Source organism: Polypterus senegalus, chromosome 11, assembly GCF_016835505.1.
Source record: "Polypterus senegalus isolate Bchr_013 chromosome 11, ASM1683550v1, whole genome shotgun sequence".
NCBI classification, from domain to species: domain Eukaryota; kingdom Metazoa; phylum Chordata; class Cladistia; order Polypteriformes; family Polypteridae; genus Polypterus; species Polypterus senegalus.
In genome coordinates, this window is record NC_053164.1 from 94,262,603 (window position 1) to 94,281,751 (window position 19,149).

The 19,149-nt window shown below is 39.0% G+C and overlaps 1 protein-coding gene across 1 annotated transcript in view; it reads right to left on the minus strand.

Annotated features, from left to right (window-relative positions):
- The window catches only part of c11h12orf56 (chromosome 11 C12orf56 homolog), a 56,842-nt gene extending 52,249 nt beyond the window's left edge, over positions 1–4,593 (minus strand). The window contains exon 1 of the mRNA XM_039770172.1: positions 4,287–4,593. Coding sequence (XP_039626106.1) covers positions 4,287–4,538 — 252 coding nt within the window. The 5' untranslated portion in view covers positions 4,539–4,593. The remainder of the gene's footprint in view (positions 1–4,286) is intronic.
- Between the last annotated feature and the right edge of the window lie 14,556 nt (positions 4,594–19,149).

Below are 19,149 nucleotides of genomic sequence, written 5' to 3' on the forward strand. Positions count from 1 at the left end.
GACTATGTAACAGATGGGACAGCATTAGTCTAGGTAAAGTAGTGTCAGTGTTTTAGCTTCAGTATATTTAAAAACAGTACTTTCAAAACTTCAGACAATCCAGGCATTGGTTAAGTAACAAAAACTGCAGGAATATTCCTGATCATAAGACACAGCAAAAAGACTGGCATGAATCAATGGGAGCAGTACAAAAACAGGACTGTGGCAGAAGAAAGGATACACAACGTACATGTGTAAAATAGAGGATTTCTGTGTATTGTGAAATAGTTTGGTTGTTTTAGATGTTGTCCTCTTCAATATTCTTTAAATAGATCTCTTAACTTCAGATAAAATATTGATTACAAGTTGACTTTGGTTAAACTAACATTCTCAAACCTACTTAGTCAAATTCAGAGTCACAAGTAGGCAGAGACTATCCCAGCAGCACCTGTGTGCAAAGATCATGAATTTGTAACATTGGTCAAATGGTAGAAACCAGGCATGAGCTAAATGCAAGCCACTCACTGACTCATTCCTGAGAATGTCTGTGATGCCAAACAATTATTTCTTTGGCTTGGCTGAGGAATAAAGAGTTCCTGGAGAAATCATTGTGAATATACAAAGATCACATCCTCCATGCAGAACTCGTACCACACAAGAATCAAACCATGGCCCAAGTTCTCTTTAGAAACTACCAGCCAAACCAGAATTCATCAAAAGAAAACTACAGAAAAAATAATATCAACATAAATGGTTTAAATATTAAATTATTCTACTATTCTAATATCAATACACAAGAGAGGGTAGAGCAATAAATGCTGCTTAGAAAGAAATATTTCCTCAGTCAGGACAAGAGAATGCTGGCATTTTTTCTTTACTGTGCGTGTTAAGAAAGATCACAAACATATAGCTGTGTGCATACTGTGTACGGTATGTGTGGGTATTCTAACTCCTCACACTTGGTACCGATATAGATGTTGAGTAGTTATGTGGTAAGTTCAAACTTTAAATGTGGTTAAAAGAGTCTGATGGAGTTTTATAGTCAATCCTCTTATGAAGTATAGGGTCCACTTTTTACATATGAGCAAACAATAGGCTCAATGTTCAATAAAAAAAATCAAGATAAACTTTGTAAAACAGGTGTGCAAGAACACAATACCTACTACCAGCAGAACAGAATTTGGATGATTTTCCGCTCCTGTAGTACAAACAGAGAAGAATTCACATAAGACCCTGCTGTGAGGAGTGGACCTTGTGTCCTCTCATTACAAAGCCTGACAGATCTCAAGATTGACCTATAACATACCACATCCATAACCCCATCCTATGTGTTTATCAGGTGAGCTGAATCAGTATAACAGAGTTCCATATCAACCAGCAAACAAAATTCATGCTGTACACTCTGCTGTACATGGCTTGTTGAATAACTAAAAGTAATGAAGCAGATAATAAAAAATATAAATTATTTATTGATTATTTTATTCCAAAAATGGGAAAATAAAAATAAAAAGGAGTGATTTGTAAATTATATTCACCCTATACTACACTGAGAACACGGCAGCAACACGTTATTTGATGTTTTACCCTTGTGAATTTTGGTGTTCCCTGTAAATATACACTTGTCAAATTTTGAGACTGCAATATGCTCCAAAAACGTTGTGTAAGTTGAGCGCTTACAACTGTGTAACATCACTATTTCTTTTAGTAATGCTTATTTGGGCACTAAAGACAGTGGTTAGTTAAGTTTAGCAAGCTGAATTTTTCCCCATTCATCCATTATGCAGGTCTTTGGAAGAAAATGCAGGAACATATCCGGAAATGGCAACGTCTAGATAGCAGCAGATGTTGCTCCAAAATTTGTACATACCTTTCTGCACTAATGGTGCCTCACAGATGTTTAAGTTACCCATGCTATGGCTAATAAAAAACCCTGAACCATGAAAGGCACTGGCTGTTGGACCTGACTCAGAGAAAATGTTGGCTGTTTTCTCTTAATACTACTTGAAATGTTGACTTGCCAGACTACAAAACAAAATTCCACTGTGCTACTTTCCATCTCAAATAGGACTATTCCTAGAGATGTTAGAGGCGCATCTGGGCAGTGATGATGTATTGTTTCTGCTTTGCATCTGTAGATGCAGTGGTGAATGGTGCTTGTTGACAAAGGTTTATTAAAGAATTCCCTAGCCCATATTATGATACCTATTGCAGATGGGATTCATTCAGAAGTGGTTTTTGGTCTTGCCCTTTATACACAGAGATTTGCACTGTTGATGATGAAATGCCCAAAATCCTACCATGTTGTCTTTGAGGAACATTGCTCTCAAAGTGCAGGATTATTCACTGATGCATTTAGCATATTGGTATGCTTTGACCAGCACTTACTCTTGACTGACTAGATATTTTTTTCAGAGGCCTTACTTCAGAGTTTCCCAATCTTGGTGTCGTGACCCCAAGTGGAGTCACATGATGTGCTAATATGGTCATGACAAAATATTTAAAAATAGTATAAAATATTAAACAATGTACTGAATAGGAAGTGAATATCCATATTTCAAACAGCTAGGGTTGAAAAAAAGTTCAGATTTCAAAATGGGGTCACAAACCAAAAAAGATCGGGAACCTCCACCTTACATGTTTCACTACAGCTTGGTATTTCAACTTGTCAAATCATTAATAGCCCTAAATTACCCTGTCCCAGCTACATCATAATGTGCTGCAGACATCAGTTGTAAAATAGATGTATATCTTAAAAACAAAGCAATTGATTAAAGGAAAGGTTGTGAGCATGCACTGACTCCAGCACATTGCCGCACCCAGCACATGGCAAACCACCCAGACTGAGATCCGAGTGCAGCTGTGCAAAGCACCACACGGAACAGTGAGTTTTTTTACAGTGGCTGGAGTGCCAATCCTGCCACCAACCCCCAAGTTTTTCCTGCAAGTTGGTGGACATATAAAAATAAAAGTAACTTTACATATAACTCCCTTTTCTTTTTATTAGCATTATTACATCATGTTACAAGTATTGGTTTTCACAAAGTTTGCTGCTTCAGCGTTTTTAGATCTTTTTGTCAGATGTCTCTATCATATACTGAAGTATAATTACAACCATTTTATAAGTTTCAAAGGCTTTTATTAACAATTACATTAGGTTTATGCAAAGAGTCAATATTTGCAGTTTTGGCCCTTCTTTTCCAGAAACATCCAAGAACAGTCTGGTGACGAACAATGCCTTTCCTGCATTATGGAGCACTTGTGCCATAAGGCAAAAGTGATAACTAAGTGGCTCGAGTAACAAAACATCAAAATGTTGCATCCATGGCCAGAAAACTCCCCCGACCTTAATCCCATTGAGAACTTGTGGTCAATCCTAAAGAGGCGGGTGGACAAACAAAAAACCACAAATTCTGACAAACTCCAAGCATTGATTATGTAAGAATGGACTGCCATCAGTCAGGATTTGGCCCAGAAGTTGATTAACAGCATACCAGGGCAAATTGCAGAGGTCTTGAAAAAGAAGGGCCAACGCTGCAAACATTGACTCTTTGCATAAACCTAATGTAATTGTCAATAAAAAAGCCTTTGAAACTTATGAAATGCTTGTAATTATACTTCAGTATACCATAGAAACATCTGAGAAAAACATCTAAAAACACTGAAGAAGCAAACGTTGTTAAAACCAAGACCTGTGTCATTCTCAAAACCTTTGGCCAAGACTGTATATAGGAATTGGTGGAATTGCCTAAATACAAGCACAGTGGTTACAACCTACTGTTTCAAACTGGCCACCGACGAAGGCTGGCTATGTAGTTATTTGGAGCTAGTGAACCCTAGGATACCGTTTCTTCTACCCACAAAAAAACTTAACTTAGAAATTAACAATTAACCTTTTTTTCATAAATACGTAAACTTAAATAAGACTAACATGAGAAAATATGCTACTGAATTACTAGACAAGTAGGTGCCTGACGAGCAGTTGAAAGAAATCTCATATTTCAAAAATGCGAAGACTAATCAGTTATGAGTGACGAACATTTGACAGAAGTTTTATATTTCAAAAACGCTAAGAGTCATCAGTTCCTTTGGGGTTACACTAACCAAGTAAGATCCCAGTGACTTGTTCTGTAAGTCTCTTGTTAATTTAATTAAGCATATTCGAAATTGTCAGAGCCATAAATATTTTTTGATTTTGAATAAAATGAAAAAGAACCGTAAGAGGGTAGCGCAGGCAACTCCTTTATCGGGGTGGTCAAATTTTAAGAACCCATGAGAGGCGCTGCGCTACCGGGAGCCGTGATGCTTACCAGTTCGACCCCAAAGATGTCCCCAAAGTGCGCCGCCACACGCACAGTTTTCGGCGGGTTTTCCGTTAAGTAGATGCAGTCCTCGGTAAGGACCGCGAACATGTAGAGTTTATTGACGCTTTCGGAGATGACCACGCAGGCTTCGTGTACTCGAACTCTCTCGTATACACTCTGAGGAAGATTCCTCTTAAGGAAGGAATCTAACTTGCTGTTCTTCGAACCGGTGAAAGCGCTCGCGTCTCGTCTCGCCATGCTGACTCCGTGAATGGACGAGACCCGGTCAAGAATCAGCAAGAGTATCTGCAAGAGATCTCGGACAACCTGCAGCAACTCTGCATCTGTGCCAGCTCCCCTCTGGCATTTTATTGTCTCGCAGCTCGCCTGCTCCGCTGTTCGACTGAGAGGGCGGGCGCCAGGAGTGACGTCACTAACTCGGTTAAAATTGCAGCGCCAGAGCTGGAGTTCATCGCCAGTCTAGGGACAACCTGCGAAGAAGCGCGTTATAGTGGATGAGTGCGCTATTGTTCGAAGGTTTTTAAATTCAACTTGAAAACATCAAGTGTACTAAGTAAGTGGTTTTAGAGTGAAACAGTTAGATAAACCGTTAGTGTTAGATACAAGAACTTCAAATAAATGATAAATTAATAAGCAGTTAACAGTAGTTACAATAGCAATGGCTATTCGCCTGTTTAAAACCGTTAGGTACAGTTTCCACCAAAAAACTTTAATGGCAAAGTTTGAGTTTCTCACTTTACAACGTGGAGGCAAGTTGCATCGGCATAAGCCTGACACGAGCTTTCAGATCCCGCTGTCAGGATCACACTATTTTACTGAAATAAGCGGATTCGAAACATAAAAAATAGTTAATGCTAGTTCCGATCCAAATCTAAAGTGCCAGTACTGTCTCAACGTGCTTCCTTCCAGTCTGCGTGGCGAATGGTGTGTACACAGTCAATATTTTTACACTTGACCTCTGCTGTCACTTTCCATTAAAATGCAATCAGAAAACAATGATTGATTTTTTTTATTTTGTCACATGAACTAGATTCAATTGTTATGATTTAACTTGAGTATTATGAATAAAGAGTATTGCTAATTTTGTCAACGAATGCAAAATTCTGAGCTTCAACACACTGATAAAATCAGGACTCACATAACTCTGAGGGCTAAATTTCCACATCAGGGCAATAATGTCTGCACGTCTTCAGTTACGCTGGTAACTGATGGTTCCCTTTTGGTAACTTGGCTATTTCCAGTATCCTCTGTTTTGACTGTAATTTGAGTCACTGAATTATATCAAAATCATCCATCCATTCATTCATTTTCTGTATGTACTTATTGAATTTGGGATTATGGAGAAGTCTTTCCGAAGATGAGTACATTGAGTGCAAAGTAGGAACCAACTGTGGTCAGTCCATTGCAAGGCACAGTCATTCTGAGGAATATTTCAGACAAAATCAAACAAATAAATACGTAGACTAATAAATATATTGTGAAATGTGACAATAAATACTGTATATAAAAGAATCATAATATGTGAGCTTAAATAATCAAATACTTTATGAAAATGTTCTGCCCTGTGGGCTTCCTTCCAGTCTAAAGAAATTCAGGCTAGGTGAATTGGCACTACTAAATTGGCCCATGTGTGTTTACCATGCAATGGACTGTCACCCTGTCTGCATATTGTTTCCATCCTGATTTCTGTGATAGGATCCAGCTTCCCCGCAGCCTTGCTCTTGGTCAGCAGGTTAAGGAAATGAATGAATATGTTTTTTGTTACTTATTTCATTATGAATTTGCTTAATTGTTTCTTCATTTATTTGTTTCAGTGACATTGCATGTAACATGATATACGCAATGAAAAGAAAACTGTAATTTTCATAAAAGGGGCGGGAGTTCTAGCGAGTACAGCATTTTGATTGGTAAATTGTCAAAAGAGTGGACATAAATCTTCAGGACATCAATGGCCACATTTAAAGCTGACACTTCGGATGCAGATTCCTGATGATCCATCACAAATTTTTCCCCTTTAAATACACACTGTAGTTGACACAGAAAAATTACCAAAATATCTCACAGCAGAAAATAAGGATATGTTATATTATGTTTAGCTCTCACCAGAAAATTTTTCCATACTTTATTTGGTTCTCTGTACTAAATATACTGGATAATAACATGTAGGCAGGCAATCAAATGTACTCTTAATCATTTGCATACTGTGTAGTATTTACCTAGCTAAAAATACCTGTAAGTACAGAGGATGGAATTGTAATGAAAAAAAAAAGAAAGATACAAATTGGATTGGTACAGTACTAGAGAGTAAAATAAATTTAACAAAGACAACCTAAACAAATGTGACACATCCAATGCTATGTGTATGATGCAATACAGCTAGGTATTCATGAAACTCCACAAAGAGTGAAGTGTTTAATGGAGACTATTAAAATATGATAATCCTATCTCATGCCTCCCTCCTATTCCTCCTCTTCTATTACATTTCTTTATTTATTAGTGCATTCTACTGTATTATGCTCATACTGTATGTTTAAATCTTAGGTTAAAAAGTTGAATTAAGTGAACAGCTTTTTCCGTTTTTCTTATATGACGAATAGCCTCACAAAGGCTATATGGATATAATCTGTACAGTATTTTGTTAAATAAGTCACACTTTTTGTTCAATGTTTATATTGTATAGTGGGTATGGATTGTATACTGGAAGCAGAATTACTATGTATATATACAGTCATGTGAAAAAGTAAGTACATCCCTTGGAAAGTGTTGACTATTTTAACACATTAGAACAGGCAAACATTAGATCTTCAAGCAAACAGTACTGACAGATAAATGTGATATACATAAATGAAAACACAAGGACATTTAGCCTATTTAATCATTTTTTCAACAAAAATATATGTGGTTTTTCCCCAGTACATCATACATGTAATTATCTACTGGGAGAAAAGTAAGTACACCCTTAGCCTCAGAAGCTGGTACTGACCCCTTTAGTAACAGTTACTTCTTGTAGGAATTTTGCATAAATGCCAACCAGTCTATGACATTAACTCAGTGATATTTTTGATCACTCCTCAATGCAAAACTACTTCAGTGGCAAGATGTTTGTGGGTTTTTTTGCATGCACTGCTTGCTTTAAATACCCCAAAACACTTCAATGGGATTTAAATGAACAAAATCTGCATTTTTGACGTGAAGAGTGCATAACCTTTCATTTCTTTTTTTTTTTCTTTTTTTTCATTTCTTGGTGGATTTGCTAATGTGCTTTGGATGATTATTGCGTTGAAAGGTCCATTTCTGGTTTATTTTCAACTTTTGGGCAGATTGCCTCACATTCTCCTTAGGCACACTTTGATATAATGCAGACTTCATAGTTGACTAGATGAATACAAGCTGCTGAGGTCCTACGGTAGCAAAGCAACCTCAAAACATCCACTACCATGCTTTATAGCTGGTATGAGGTTCTTCTCCTAAAATTCTGTCTTCAGTGTGCACCAGACATGCCTGCTTTTACTGTGGTAAATAACTCATCTTTGATTCACCTGTCCAAAGAACATTGTTCCGGAAGGCCTGGTCTTTGCTCGTATTTTCAATGCCAAACTATAATCATGCTCTAATGGGCATTAAAATCTTTTTCTTGGCACCACTTACATACAGGTCAAACCTACAGTATTTCTGATTGTATATATATGCATGTTCTTTGACAACAACTTTTGCAAGAGTTACCTACAGATCCTACAATGAAATTTTGGGGTTCTTGAAGAACTCTTTTAGTATCACCCGTTCAAATTTTGCGCCAAATTTGCTGGGCCTTCCAATCCTGAGCTAATTAGCAGTCATTTGAAATCTATGCCACTTGTAAATGATTTACCGTACACTGGAATGATTTATTTCAAATAGTTTGGCTACCTTTTTCAATTCCTTTCCAGACTCACAGGCATCCACAACCTTCTTTCTGAGGGACTTAGAGAACTCTTTGGATCTTTAGATGCTTTAGATCTTGCTTTAGATGAATATTCAGACTGGAGTAGTGAAATGATGAAAAAAATATTTTCTTCTCTGCTTTCACTTCAGCTTTCTTGAGTTGTGCCAACCTCCCAGGAATATCTGGTTGGCTGCCTGGGATGTGACCTTAATGACACAGTATCCATATTGCCTGCTGTACCATTTTGGTGAACTAGGCAGTCATCTACAGCAGGAAAATCTAGGGAACAGTATGCCATTAACCATATTATATTGTTTTTGCATACTATTGATGGCTGACAACCTGAATGTTTAACATTACTTAAACATTGTATAATTATTATTATTGTAGCAGCCAGCAGACTGAAGGACTTATTCATTGCATGGAACCAAGTATCTGCAGTGTTACCACATGTGGACCAATTTAGTTGACAATGAACTTTCTAGAAGTATTGTAGTCTGCTCCACAGCTTTCATGGCATGGGTTGAGGAGGTCCATTATTTCCAGCAGCAGGACATGATGATGAGAAGCTCTGATGATTCATGTACAGGAAAATAGACCATGAATTGGTAGCCACAAGTCAGCAGAAGCCAGACACAGAACAGCTGGTTATTACCCTGTGCGTAAATGCAGTGGGGACAATGCAAGGTGAGGATCAACTTGTCCAGATGTTTAACTGCATTATTTGTTGTGTTGGGGCATTCCCTGTGGCCACTAATAGCAGGAGAAATTTGCATAGTCACACTTATATTGTTATTAACATAAATAATCTACAGTATATATACACTTATTCATTCATCGTCTTTAGAGAATCTGGACCCTGTCCCTGTAAGCATCTCACCTGAGTTCACATTCTAGGAGTCCCCTAGGCACAACCCATGAGAGCTATGCTACTCAGGCAAACAGAATCCATTTACATCACTTTTATTTATAAAATAACAAGTAAAATTTTAAGATACTGTGGAACATTCACAAAAGAATGGTGTGGGATCATTTCCACTCAGAATCAATATTAAATTGGCGAGCACAATTTGCAAATGTTAGCTTACATATTGCAGCAATACATACTTTCTTCTTTACAGTTTGAAATCCACATATCATGCCCTAACATATGGAGGTAAAAATCTCACTGTATCTGCTCACACTGAATCAAATGGGGTGCTGGTTCTACCCAGTCTGCTATACTCAGGATTCAAAAACTCTTGGATTTGGCAGAAACAACCATATAAGAAAGGCTGAGACACAACACATTAGTCATTGTCAGGTACCATATGCACAACATTGCAAGGTGCATTTTAAGTCTCTCTTTTATATAAAAAAAAAACTTGGGACGAGACGTGACCTTCTCATAAAGACAAAAGACATTTTCACGTCCCACGAGACTAGACTTTAACTAAACCCGAGGCTGGAATAAGACAAAGATAAGATGACAAAGTAGAACTTCATAAAGAATTCGAAAACGTTGCCGTGATACACATGTAGAGCAGGTTAGAGGTAATGGAAGTAGGAAAATTCCAAAGTCTCAAAAAAATGATAGTAAAGATCGCATTAGCGCAAACAAACAGAAAATATTCCTTGGTGAAATAACGGAACAGCAAAAAGAGATTGAATAGTGTTTGAAGATGTCTGGGGGAGAAGAGAGACAAGGCAGTGAGACAAAAGGACAGCTGCTATACAGGCTTTTAAATGTTTGAAGTGGCGCATGACATGCAGATCATGTGGCACAACAACAGCAGCAAGCCAGAAGCTGATAGAACAAAGAGGAGGTAAAAAAAAAAATAAACTGTATTTGTTTCCCATTTTAGATAGATAGATAGATAGATAGATAGATAGATAGATAGATAGATAGATAGATAGATAGATAGATAGATACTTTATGCAGTATATATCACCATTTAAAAGGGGTTTCGGAGGAGCAACCGCATCTCCTTTATGTGCTATCAGCTCCTCTCTTCACAACAGGCAGGGGGTGCAAAGCCCCCTAGTATTGAATATTTTGCTATCTGTAGTTGATATGCACTTTAGATATAAAGTGTAGCAAAACAAACATCCTGGTTACTTTAGGTATTAAGTATGAATAAAACAATGTTGTACAGAAAGTTTGATGTAAGTAAAAAAAACAGGCTGCGTACAGGGCTTACAGTAATGTTGATGCAAAGCTACTTCTTTATATTGTAGATGTCTTGTTTTAGAAGGTTAAGTTATATTAAGCTTCCCGATATAAAACTTTCAACACTGGAGCAGACACTCCTTTGGGCATGCCAGAATATTTGTTCAAGCTCTGATCATCTTTCCTTGCAACAATATTTGGCAATGAGTTGTGCTTCTAAGTTGACAGGTCATTCCAGTAAGGTGTACAACATGTTCAACATTGTTGCTTTTATTGGCTTCCTCTGCTTCTTAAATAGTGCAGCCAGCATTTCCATATTAACTCTGACTTCCTCAGGTCCTTACTCGCATTAGCTGGATTTCACACTATTTTTCATTTTTGGAACAGATCCCAATTCCTAAAGCAAACAAGAAAAAATGTTATATACTTTTTAAAAAATTAAAGGAACACCTTTTAATCAGAGTATAGCATCAAGTCAATGAAACTTCTGGGATATTAACCTGGTCAGTTAAGTAGCAGAAGGGGTTGTTAATCAGTTTCAGCAGCTTTAGTGTTAATGAAATTAACAACAGATGCACTAGAGGGGCAACAATGAGATGACCCCCAAAACAGGAATGGTTTAACAGGTGGAGGCCACTGACATTTTTCCCTCCTCATCTTTTCTGACTGTTTCTTCACTAGTTTTGCATTTGGCTACAGTCAGTGTCACTACTGGTTGCATGAGGCGATACCTGGACCATACAGAGGTTGCACAGGTAGTCCAACTTCTCCAGGATGGCATATCAATACGTGCCATTGCCAGAAGGTTTGCTGTGTCTCCTAGCACAGTCTCAAGGGCATGGAGGAGATTCCAGGAGACAGGCAGTAACCCTTGGAGAGCTGAACAGGGCCGTAGAAGGTCCTTAACCCATCAGCAGGACCGGTATCTGCTCCTTTGGGCAAGGAAGACCAGGATGAGCACTGCCAGAGCCCTACAAAATGACCTCCAGCAGGGCACTGGTGTGAATGTCTCTGACCAAATAATCAGAAACAGACTTCATGAGGGTGGCCTGAGGGCTTGACGTCCTCTAGTGGGCCATGTGCTCACTGCCCGGCACTGTGGAGCTTGATTGGCATTTAGCATAGAATACCGTCCACCATTGGTGTCCTGTGGTTTTCACAAATGAGAGCAGATTCACCCTGAGCACGTTACAGATGCGAAAGGGTCTGGAGAAGCCATGGAGAACGTTATGCTGCTTGGAACATCATTCAGCATGACTGGTTTGGTGGTGGGTCAGTGATGGTCTGGGGAGGCATATCCATGCAGGGATACACAGCCCTCTACAGGCTAGACAAGGGCACCTTGACTGTCATTAGGTATCGGGATGAAATCCTTGGACCCATTGTTAGGCCCTATGCTCGTGCAGTGGGTCCTGGGTTCTTCCTGGTGCATGACAATGCCATTCCTCATGTGGTGAGAGTATGCAGGCAGTTCCTGGAGGATGAAGGAACTGATACTATTGACTGGCCCCCAAACTCACCTGACCTAAATCCAATAGTGCACCTCTGGAACATTATGTTTCGGTCCATCTGACGCCGTCAGGTTGCACCTCAGATTGTCCAGGAGCTCAGTGATGCCCTGGTCCAGATCTGAGAGGAGATCCTCCAGGATCCCATGCGTTGTCTCATTCAGAGCATGCCCCAGCGTTGTCAGGCATGCATACAAGCACTTGGGGGCAAACTACTGAGTATGATTTGGAATTACTGCAATGAAATTTCAGCACAGCGGACTAGCCTGCCGTATCATTTTTTCACTTTGATTTTCAGGGTGTCTTTGAATTGAGTCCTCTGTAGGTTGAAAATTTTCATTTCCATCAAATGATGTGGCATCCTTTCGTTCCTAACAGATTACCCAGTCCATATCAGTATAGATATCCAACATGATTTTTTCCCATTGAGACCTGATGTGTTTTCAAAGTGTTCAGTTTTTTTGAGCAGTTTATGAAAAAGAAGCACGTAATTACCAAAAATGTGGAAATACAGCAGGAAAGATGTATCTAGTGTCTATTGTTGTACTGATGCAGATTTACTATACATCTTTCGTGTGATGTTTTGAAATAGTCACCAACTCACAGTGTTGCAATTGGGACGTGTGTTTCTTTGTGCATTGTTCTTAATATTTCTTCTGTTGATTGCACATGGGAGAGCAGAATGTCAGTGCCTGATCCACAAAATCACTTTGTGTTATTGCTGGCTACTACAGAGTAAGGCATGGTGAATTCCATATTTACCCTAACACAAACATTAAACAGATGCTGCATTATGAACAGTGCTTAGTGGATTAACAACTTATTGTCCTTCCATTTGACCATAACTTTTCAGCCCTTTTCCCATGCACCTACTTGTACCACAACAAACACTCATGCAACTAAATTCACCAGGAATATCATAGTGGTTTCTTCATATAGTGTCATATGCATCAGTTTCACTATCTGTGTCAATGTCCGATGAGCAAATCACATTATCATCACTAATGGTTCATTTTCAGTTTGTTCTAAAACTGGCTTTAAAGACTGACGTTTACACAACATTGAGTATTTTGGTTGAAGACTCCACCCCATTCATGGATATTGATGAGTTAACAGTGACAGTACACACAGAAATATTCACAATTTTATTCCAGCATGTTATTATATCCACTAGATGGCAGCAGAATACTATCATATAATCAACACCTAGACTGCTCATGGTGCAAAGGTGGTGTACCTAACTGAATGACCAACTTATGTAAACAATCTAAGAACCATTGGTTTGCTTGGTCTGGTTTAAATAGGTGTATCAATCACGAAGAATGTTCTAGTTATATATCTGGACAGAAATTACAGAAGATTTAATAATCTGCTTTTTGTCATAAACCATTTTGAACATATCCTCAGAAAGGAAACTACATAGTATCATAGTACATAGAATGACCGGACACGACATAATGAATATAGAAATAAGCCATTAAATTATATATATTTTGTTGCCTCTGAAGACTGGATTCTAATTAAGTAAGTGGATTTTGCAGCCTCTGTGGCCCTCACTGCCTGAACTTGGGCACCCTTGCTGTAAGTATGGATTGCTTGAAACCAAGGTTTATGAACAATTAAGCATAAGCAAGGTCAGTGCACACTGGGTGCCCAGAGGGTTAACTGCTGAAATACATCAGAGCCTCACAATGTGGTTTTCAAGAAGAATTTCAAGCAGGTGAACTTGGAATGGCAGGAATTTAAGAAGCCATCATAAATAGGGATAAAACTAGGATACATTAATAAGACACCAGTCAAATAACAATAAAAACTACTGAAACAGGGTCCCAGCTACTGATGGTAAGAAAATGTTAATTTATGATGTTGGGGTTGAAGTCCATATTAATTACATGCCTCGCTGTGTGAATATTAGCATTTATGAAATTTCTCTTAACAGGGCAGGCCAAAAACTTACTGATCAACCCTTGTACCTTCAAAACTACTGGGGGAAAAGGAAAAAAAATACATTTTCAACCATAATGAGCATAAAAGAGATGCATTCCGCGAAGCTTGTTGTGCTGCATAAGCCGATGCCACATTAGAAGACTTTTTGTTGTGAGGCATGTCAGATTTTAAACTCTCTGCTGCACAATGTCAAAAGTACATGAAAATTGCAGCCTACTTCACCATTACAACCATGTGCTAATCTTACAGTACACTCATGCTTGCCCCTTTTTTCTAACAACCAATGGCATGCTGTGTTGAAGGAGCAGCACTTCACAAAGGATTAACAGTTCCAGTGAGTTCAGTTGTAATCTCTTCACTTTCTTTTTTCCATTCTGTTATGGTACCAGGGGGCTAAGCAAGTATTTGATCCCCTGCTGAATCTAAGTTTGCACACTTGCAAAGAAATGAACAGTCCCTAATTTTAATGGCAGTTTCATTTTGATGGAGAGACAGATTAAACAAAATCCTGAAAAAAAACACATTACATAAAAGTTATGAATTGATTTACATGTTATTGAGTGAAGTATTTGATCCCCTACAATCCAGCCAGAATTCTGGCTCCCACAGATTGGCTGTATGCCCATGTGGCACACAGATTACAATTAATCAAACAATCAGATACTCCTGATCTCAACTCATATGTATAAAGCACACCTGCCCACAGAATCAATTTCTTTCATTCCACCCCCTCCATCACCATGGGCAAGACCAAAGAGCTGGCAAAGGATGTCATGGAAAACATTGTAGACCTGCAGCAGGCTGGAATGGGCTACAAGAAGCTTGGTGAGAAGGTGACAACTGATGGTGCGATCATTCGGAAATGGAAGAAACATAAAACAGGCCATCAATTGCTCTCGGTTTGGAGCTCCATGCAAGATCTTGCCTCATGGCCTGAAGATGATCATGAGAAAGGGGAGGGATCAGCCTAAAACTACATGGGAGGAGCTTAATGATCTAAAGGCAGTTGGGATCATAGTCACCAAGAACACCATTGGTAACAATACACCGTAATAGACTGAAATCTTGCACCGCACACAAGTCTCCTGCTCAAAGGAACATGTATAGGCTCAGATGTTCACTGGGCAAACTGTACATGTGCCTTCTTGAGCATGGTGGACCTTGCAGGCACTGCAACACTTCCATCCACTGTATGTAAAACACAAAGAATCAGAGAGACAAGCATCTCTTCCGTTTGTGAGGTTTAAAACATGCATGTTAGTTATTCCTTGTTGCTAAACTCTATGAACACTCACTGGTTGAAGACAAACCCACCAACTAATGATAAAAACAATCCTGTTTTGATTTTATCCTGTCCAATCACAGACTACATACAGTGGTGTGAAAAACTATTTGCCCCCTTCCTGATTTCCTATTCTTTTGCATGTTTGACACACAATGTTTCTGATCATCAAACACATTTAACCATTAGTCAAATATAACACAAGTAAACACAAAATGCAGTTTTTAAATGATGGTTTTTATTATTTAGGGAGAAAAAAAACCCCAAACCTACATGGCCCTGTGTGAAAAGTAATTGCCCCCTGAACCTAATAACTGGTTGGGCCACCCTTAGCAGCAATAACTGCAATCAAGCGTTTGCGATAACTTGCAATGAGTCTTTTACAGCGCTCTGGAGGACTTTTTGCCAACTCATCTTTGCAGAATTGTTGTAATTCAGCTTTATTTGAGGGTTTTCTAGCATGAACCGCCTTTTTAAGGTCATGCCATAGCATCTCAATTGGATTCAGGTCAGGACTTTGACTAGGCCACTCCAAAGTCTTCATTTTGTTTTTCTTCAGCCATTCAGAGGTGGATTTGCTGGTGTGTTTTGGGTCATTGTCCTGTTGCAGCACCCAAGATCGCTTCAGCTTGAGTTGACGAACAGATGGCTGGACATTCTCCTTCAGGATTTTTGGTAGACAGTAGAATTCATGGTTCCATCTATCACAGCAAGCCTTCCAGGTCCTGAAGCAGCAAAACAACCCCAGACCATCACACTACCACCACCATATTTTACTGTTGGTATGATGTTCTTTTTCTGACATGCTGTGTTCCTTTTACGCCAGATGTAACGGGACATTTGCCTTCCAAAAGTTCAACTTTTGTCTCATCAGTCCACAAGGTATTTTCCCAAAAGTCTTGGCAATCATTGAGATGTTTCTTAGCAAAATTGAGACGAGCCCTAATGTTCTGTTTGCTTAACAGTGGTTTGCGTCTTGGAAATCTGCCATGCAGGCCATTTTTGCCCAGTCTCTGTCTTATGGTGGAGTCGTGAACACTGACCTTAATTGAGGCAAGTGAGGCCTGCAGTTCTTTAGACGTTGTCCTGGGGTCTTTGTGACCTCTCGGATGAGTCGTCTCTGCGCTCTTGGGGTAATTTTGGTCGGCCGCCACTCCTGGGAAGGTTCACCACTGTTCCATGTTTTTGCCATTTGTGGATAATGGCTCTCACTGTGGTTTGCTGGAGTCCCAAAGCTTTAGAAATGGCTTTATAACCTTTACCAGACTGATAGATCTCAATTTCTTCTGTTCTCATTTGTTCCTGAATTTCTTTGGATCTTGGCATGATGTCTAGCTTTTGAGGTGCTTTTGGTCTACTTCTCTGTGTCAGGCAGCTCCTATTTAAGTGATTTCTTGATTGAAACAGGTGTGGCAGTAATCAGGCCTGGGGGTGGCTACGGAAATTAAACTCAGGTGTGATACACCACAGTTAGGTTATTTTTAACAAGGGGCAATTACTTTTTCACACAGGGCCATGTAGGTTTGGATTTTTTCTCCCTAAATAATAAAACCATCATTTAAAAACTGCATTTTGTGTTTACTTGTGTTATATTTGACTAATGGTTAAATGTGTTTGATGATCAGAAACATTTTGTGTGACAAACATGCAAAAGAATAAGAAATCAGGAAGGGGGCAAATAGTTTTTCACATCACTGTAGTCTGTCTATACAGACATTGTAACATTAGATGCGCATCACTAACTGCTTCAGACGGGCAAAAATCTTTGTAAATTAAGGCTAGGACTGAAAATTGTTAGGAAAGACTAATGTAACATAGGCTTTACCTGTATGCATCTAAATTGACAACGGTCACTTTTGCAAAAATCTCATTGCTGGATGTGTTAGTTACAACGAAAAATTGACAGTCCAGACAAAATCTGATTGCAACCAAGCAGCCTTTAGTCCATATGTATTAGTTAAATTTAATTAATTCAAGAAGGAGTATGGCATTCTTTGGCAAAATTAATAACAGGACGCTTAAACTGGATGGGTGTAAAATGCAGCCGAGCTCACAATATTACAGGACAGAAACAGAGAGAGAGAGAGAGAGAGACACACACACACACACACACACACAAAAGCACAATGCAGCTTTAAAGCAAAAACAAGACGACAATTCTGAACACTTACTGTCAACTATGATCAGCACATAAACATGTCACCTTAAATTTTTTTCTACATTGAGAAGTTTTGAAAGCGCATAAACACCACCTGATTTTTACGGAGTTATTTTTTCACTACACAGACCCCCTTCAAAGAGCTAGCCACCAATGCATGCATGCACAGTGTAGGCAAAGACCACCTTCAAATGTTTGTTTAGGTCTCTCATTACAATCGGATTCATGGAAAGTGTGTTTTGGTATATTCCAAGTTTTAAACACTTTTAAAAAACCATAAAGAGTGCAATACAAGTATGCGATTCAGATGCTTCTTGGGCATGCAAAATTGCTTTCTGTAATTTAAAATTGTGGTTGATCCAATGAGCAGTTAAACTGAGCATACACAGGACTCTTATCTGATGTCATTACATCAGTGATAACACTTATGGCTGTGACATTGTCAGCAGGGAATTTGTGCACATATATATTATGTAGCTCTGGAAGCACTACTTTGGAGAAATAATGACTGGGTATTGTGTAATGGAAATCAAGATACTCAACCAGTTCTTGAAATCAAGTATCTTCCACAACAAAAAAAGTGGTAGATCATACACAGCAATGAATTCCATCAACTTTTTATAATCTGTCTCAAAATGGTTTGATTTTTCTAGAAACTGATCAACAGACTGACCCTACTGCAGTTTTTGATTTTGTGCAGTGGGGCTGGGTTCTATTCCTTTGCACTAAGAAATTCTATATATTTGTCAAGTTAGCATGTCTTCAAGTGTGCAATTAAGTTCATGTTACTAAAATTTTACACTTGAGTAGTGTTTATGCAAGACTTAGTTAAGCAAATCATACAAATGGCGTTTTATTTCGCTCTCACTTTGGAAAACCTCCACACCACATTTTCAGGTAGTAGTTTAGCATCACCTAAACATCCTTATGAAAGGGCTATCAAATATCGGTTTAAATTTGTCAAATCTAGTCATTAGTCATAGGTTGCTAAAATTTTAACCCATTATGTACAGATATGGAACCCCGGTTCACGAGCAGCTCGGTATACGAGTAATTCGGTTTACGAGCCGCGATCCGAGCAAAACTTCTGCCCGGTTTACGAGGCATGCCCATTTTACGAGCCGAGCTCCAATACGTCACCACTAGTTTCCGCTTCGCCTTTCTTACCCGGAAACCTCTACCCCTTCTACCCAGAGCCATATCATACATATTGGGCATTAACCATGTCTTCAAAGAAGGTAGGAAGTGGAAAGGACAGCAGCAAGAAGAAAAGGATGCTGTCAGTCGAGTTGAAGCAGGAAATTATAGAAAAGCATGAGAGGTGTGTGCGTGTGATGGAACTCGCCAAAATTTACGACCGCAGTACGTCCACGATATGCACAATACTAAAGCAAAAGGAGACCATAAAGAGTGTAAAAGTAGCAAAAGGCATGACCGTAATTACACAGCAAAGGTCGGCTGTCCACGAAGAAATGGAAAACCTGCTGTTATTGTGGATAAAAGAAAGAGTTGGCAGGAGATACGCTTACTGAAACAGTCATAAGCGAGAAAGCTTGCATCATTTACAATGACCTGAAGCAGAAAGAATCATCCACATCTACGGATGTAGTAGAACCAGAATTCAAGGCTAGTCATGGATGGTTTGACAGATTTAAGAAGCGATCAGGCATTCACTCTGTCGTAAGACATGGCGAGGCAGCAAGTGCAGACCAAAAGGCAGCTGGCGAGTTCATCACACGTTTCGCGCAGCTCATCAAGGCAGAATGTTACATTCCCCCAGCAAGTTTTTAATTGTGATGAGGCGGGGCTTTTTTGGAAGAAAATGCCCCGTAGAACATACACATCACAGCAGAGTAGACGAAGATGCCAGGATATAAGCCGA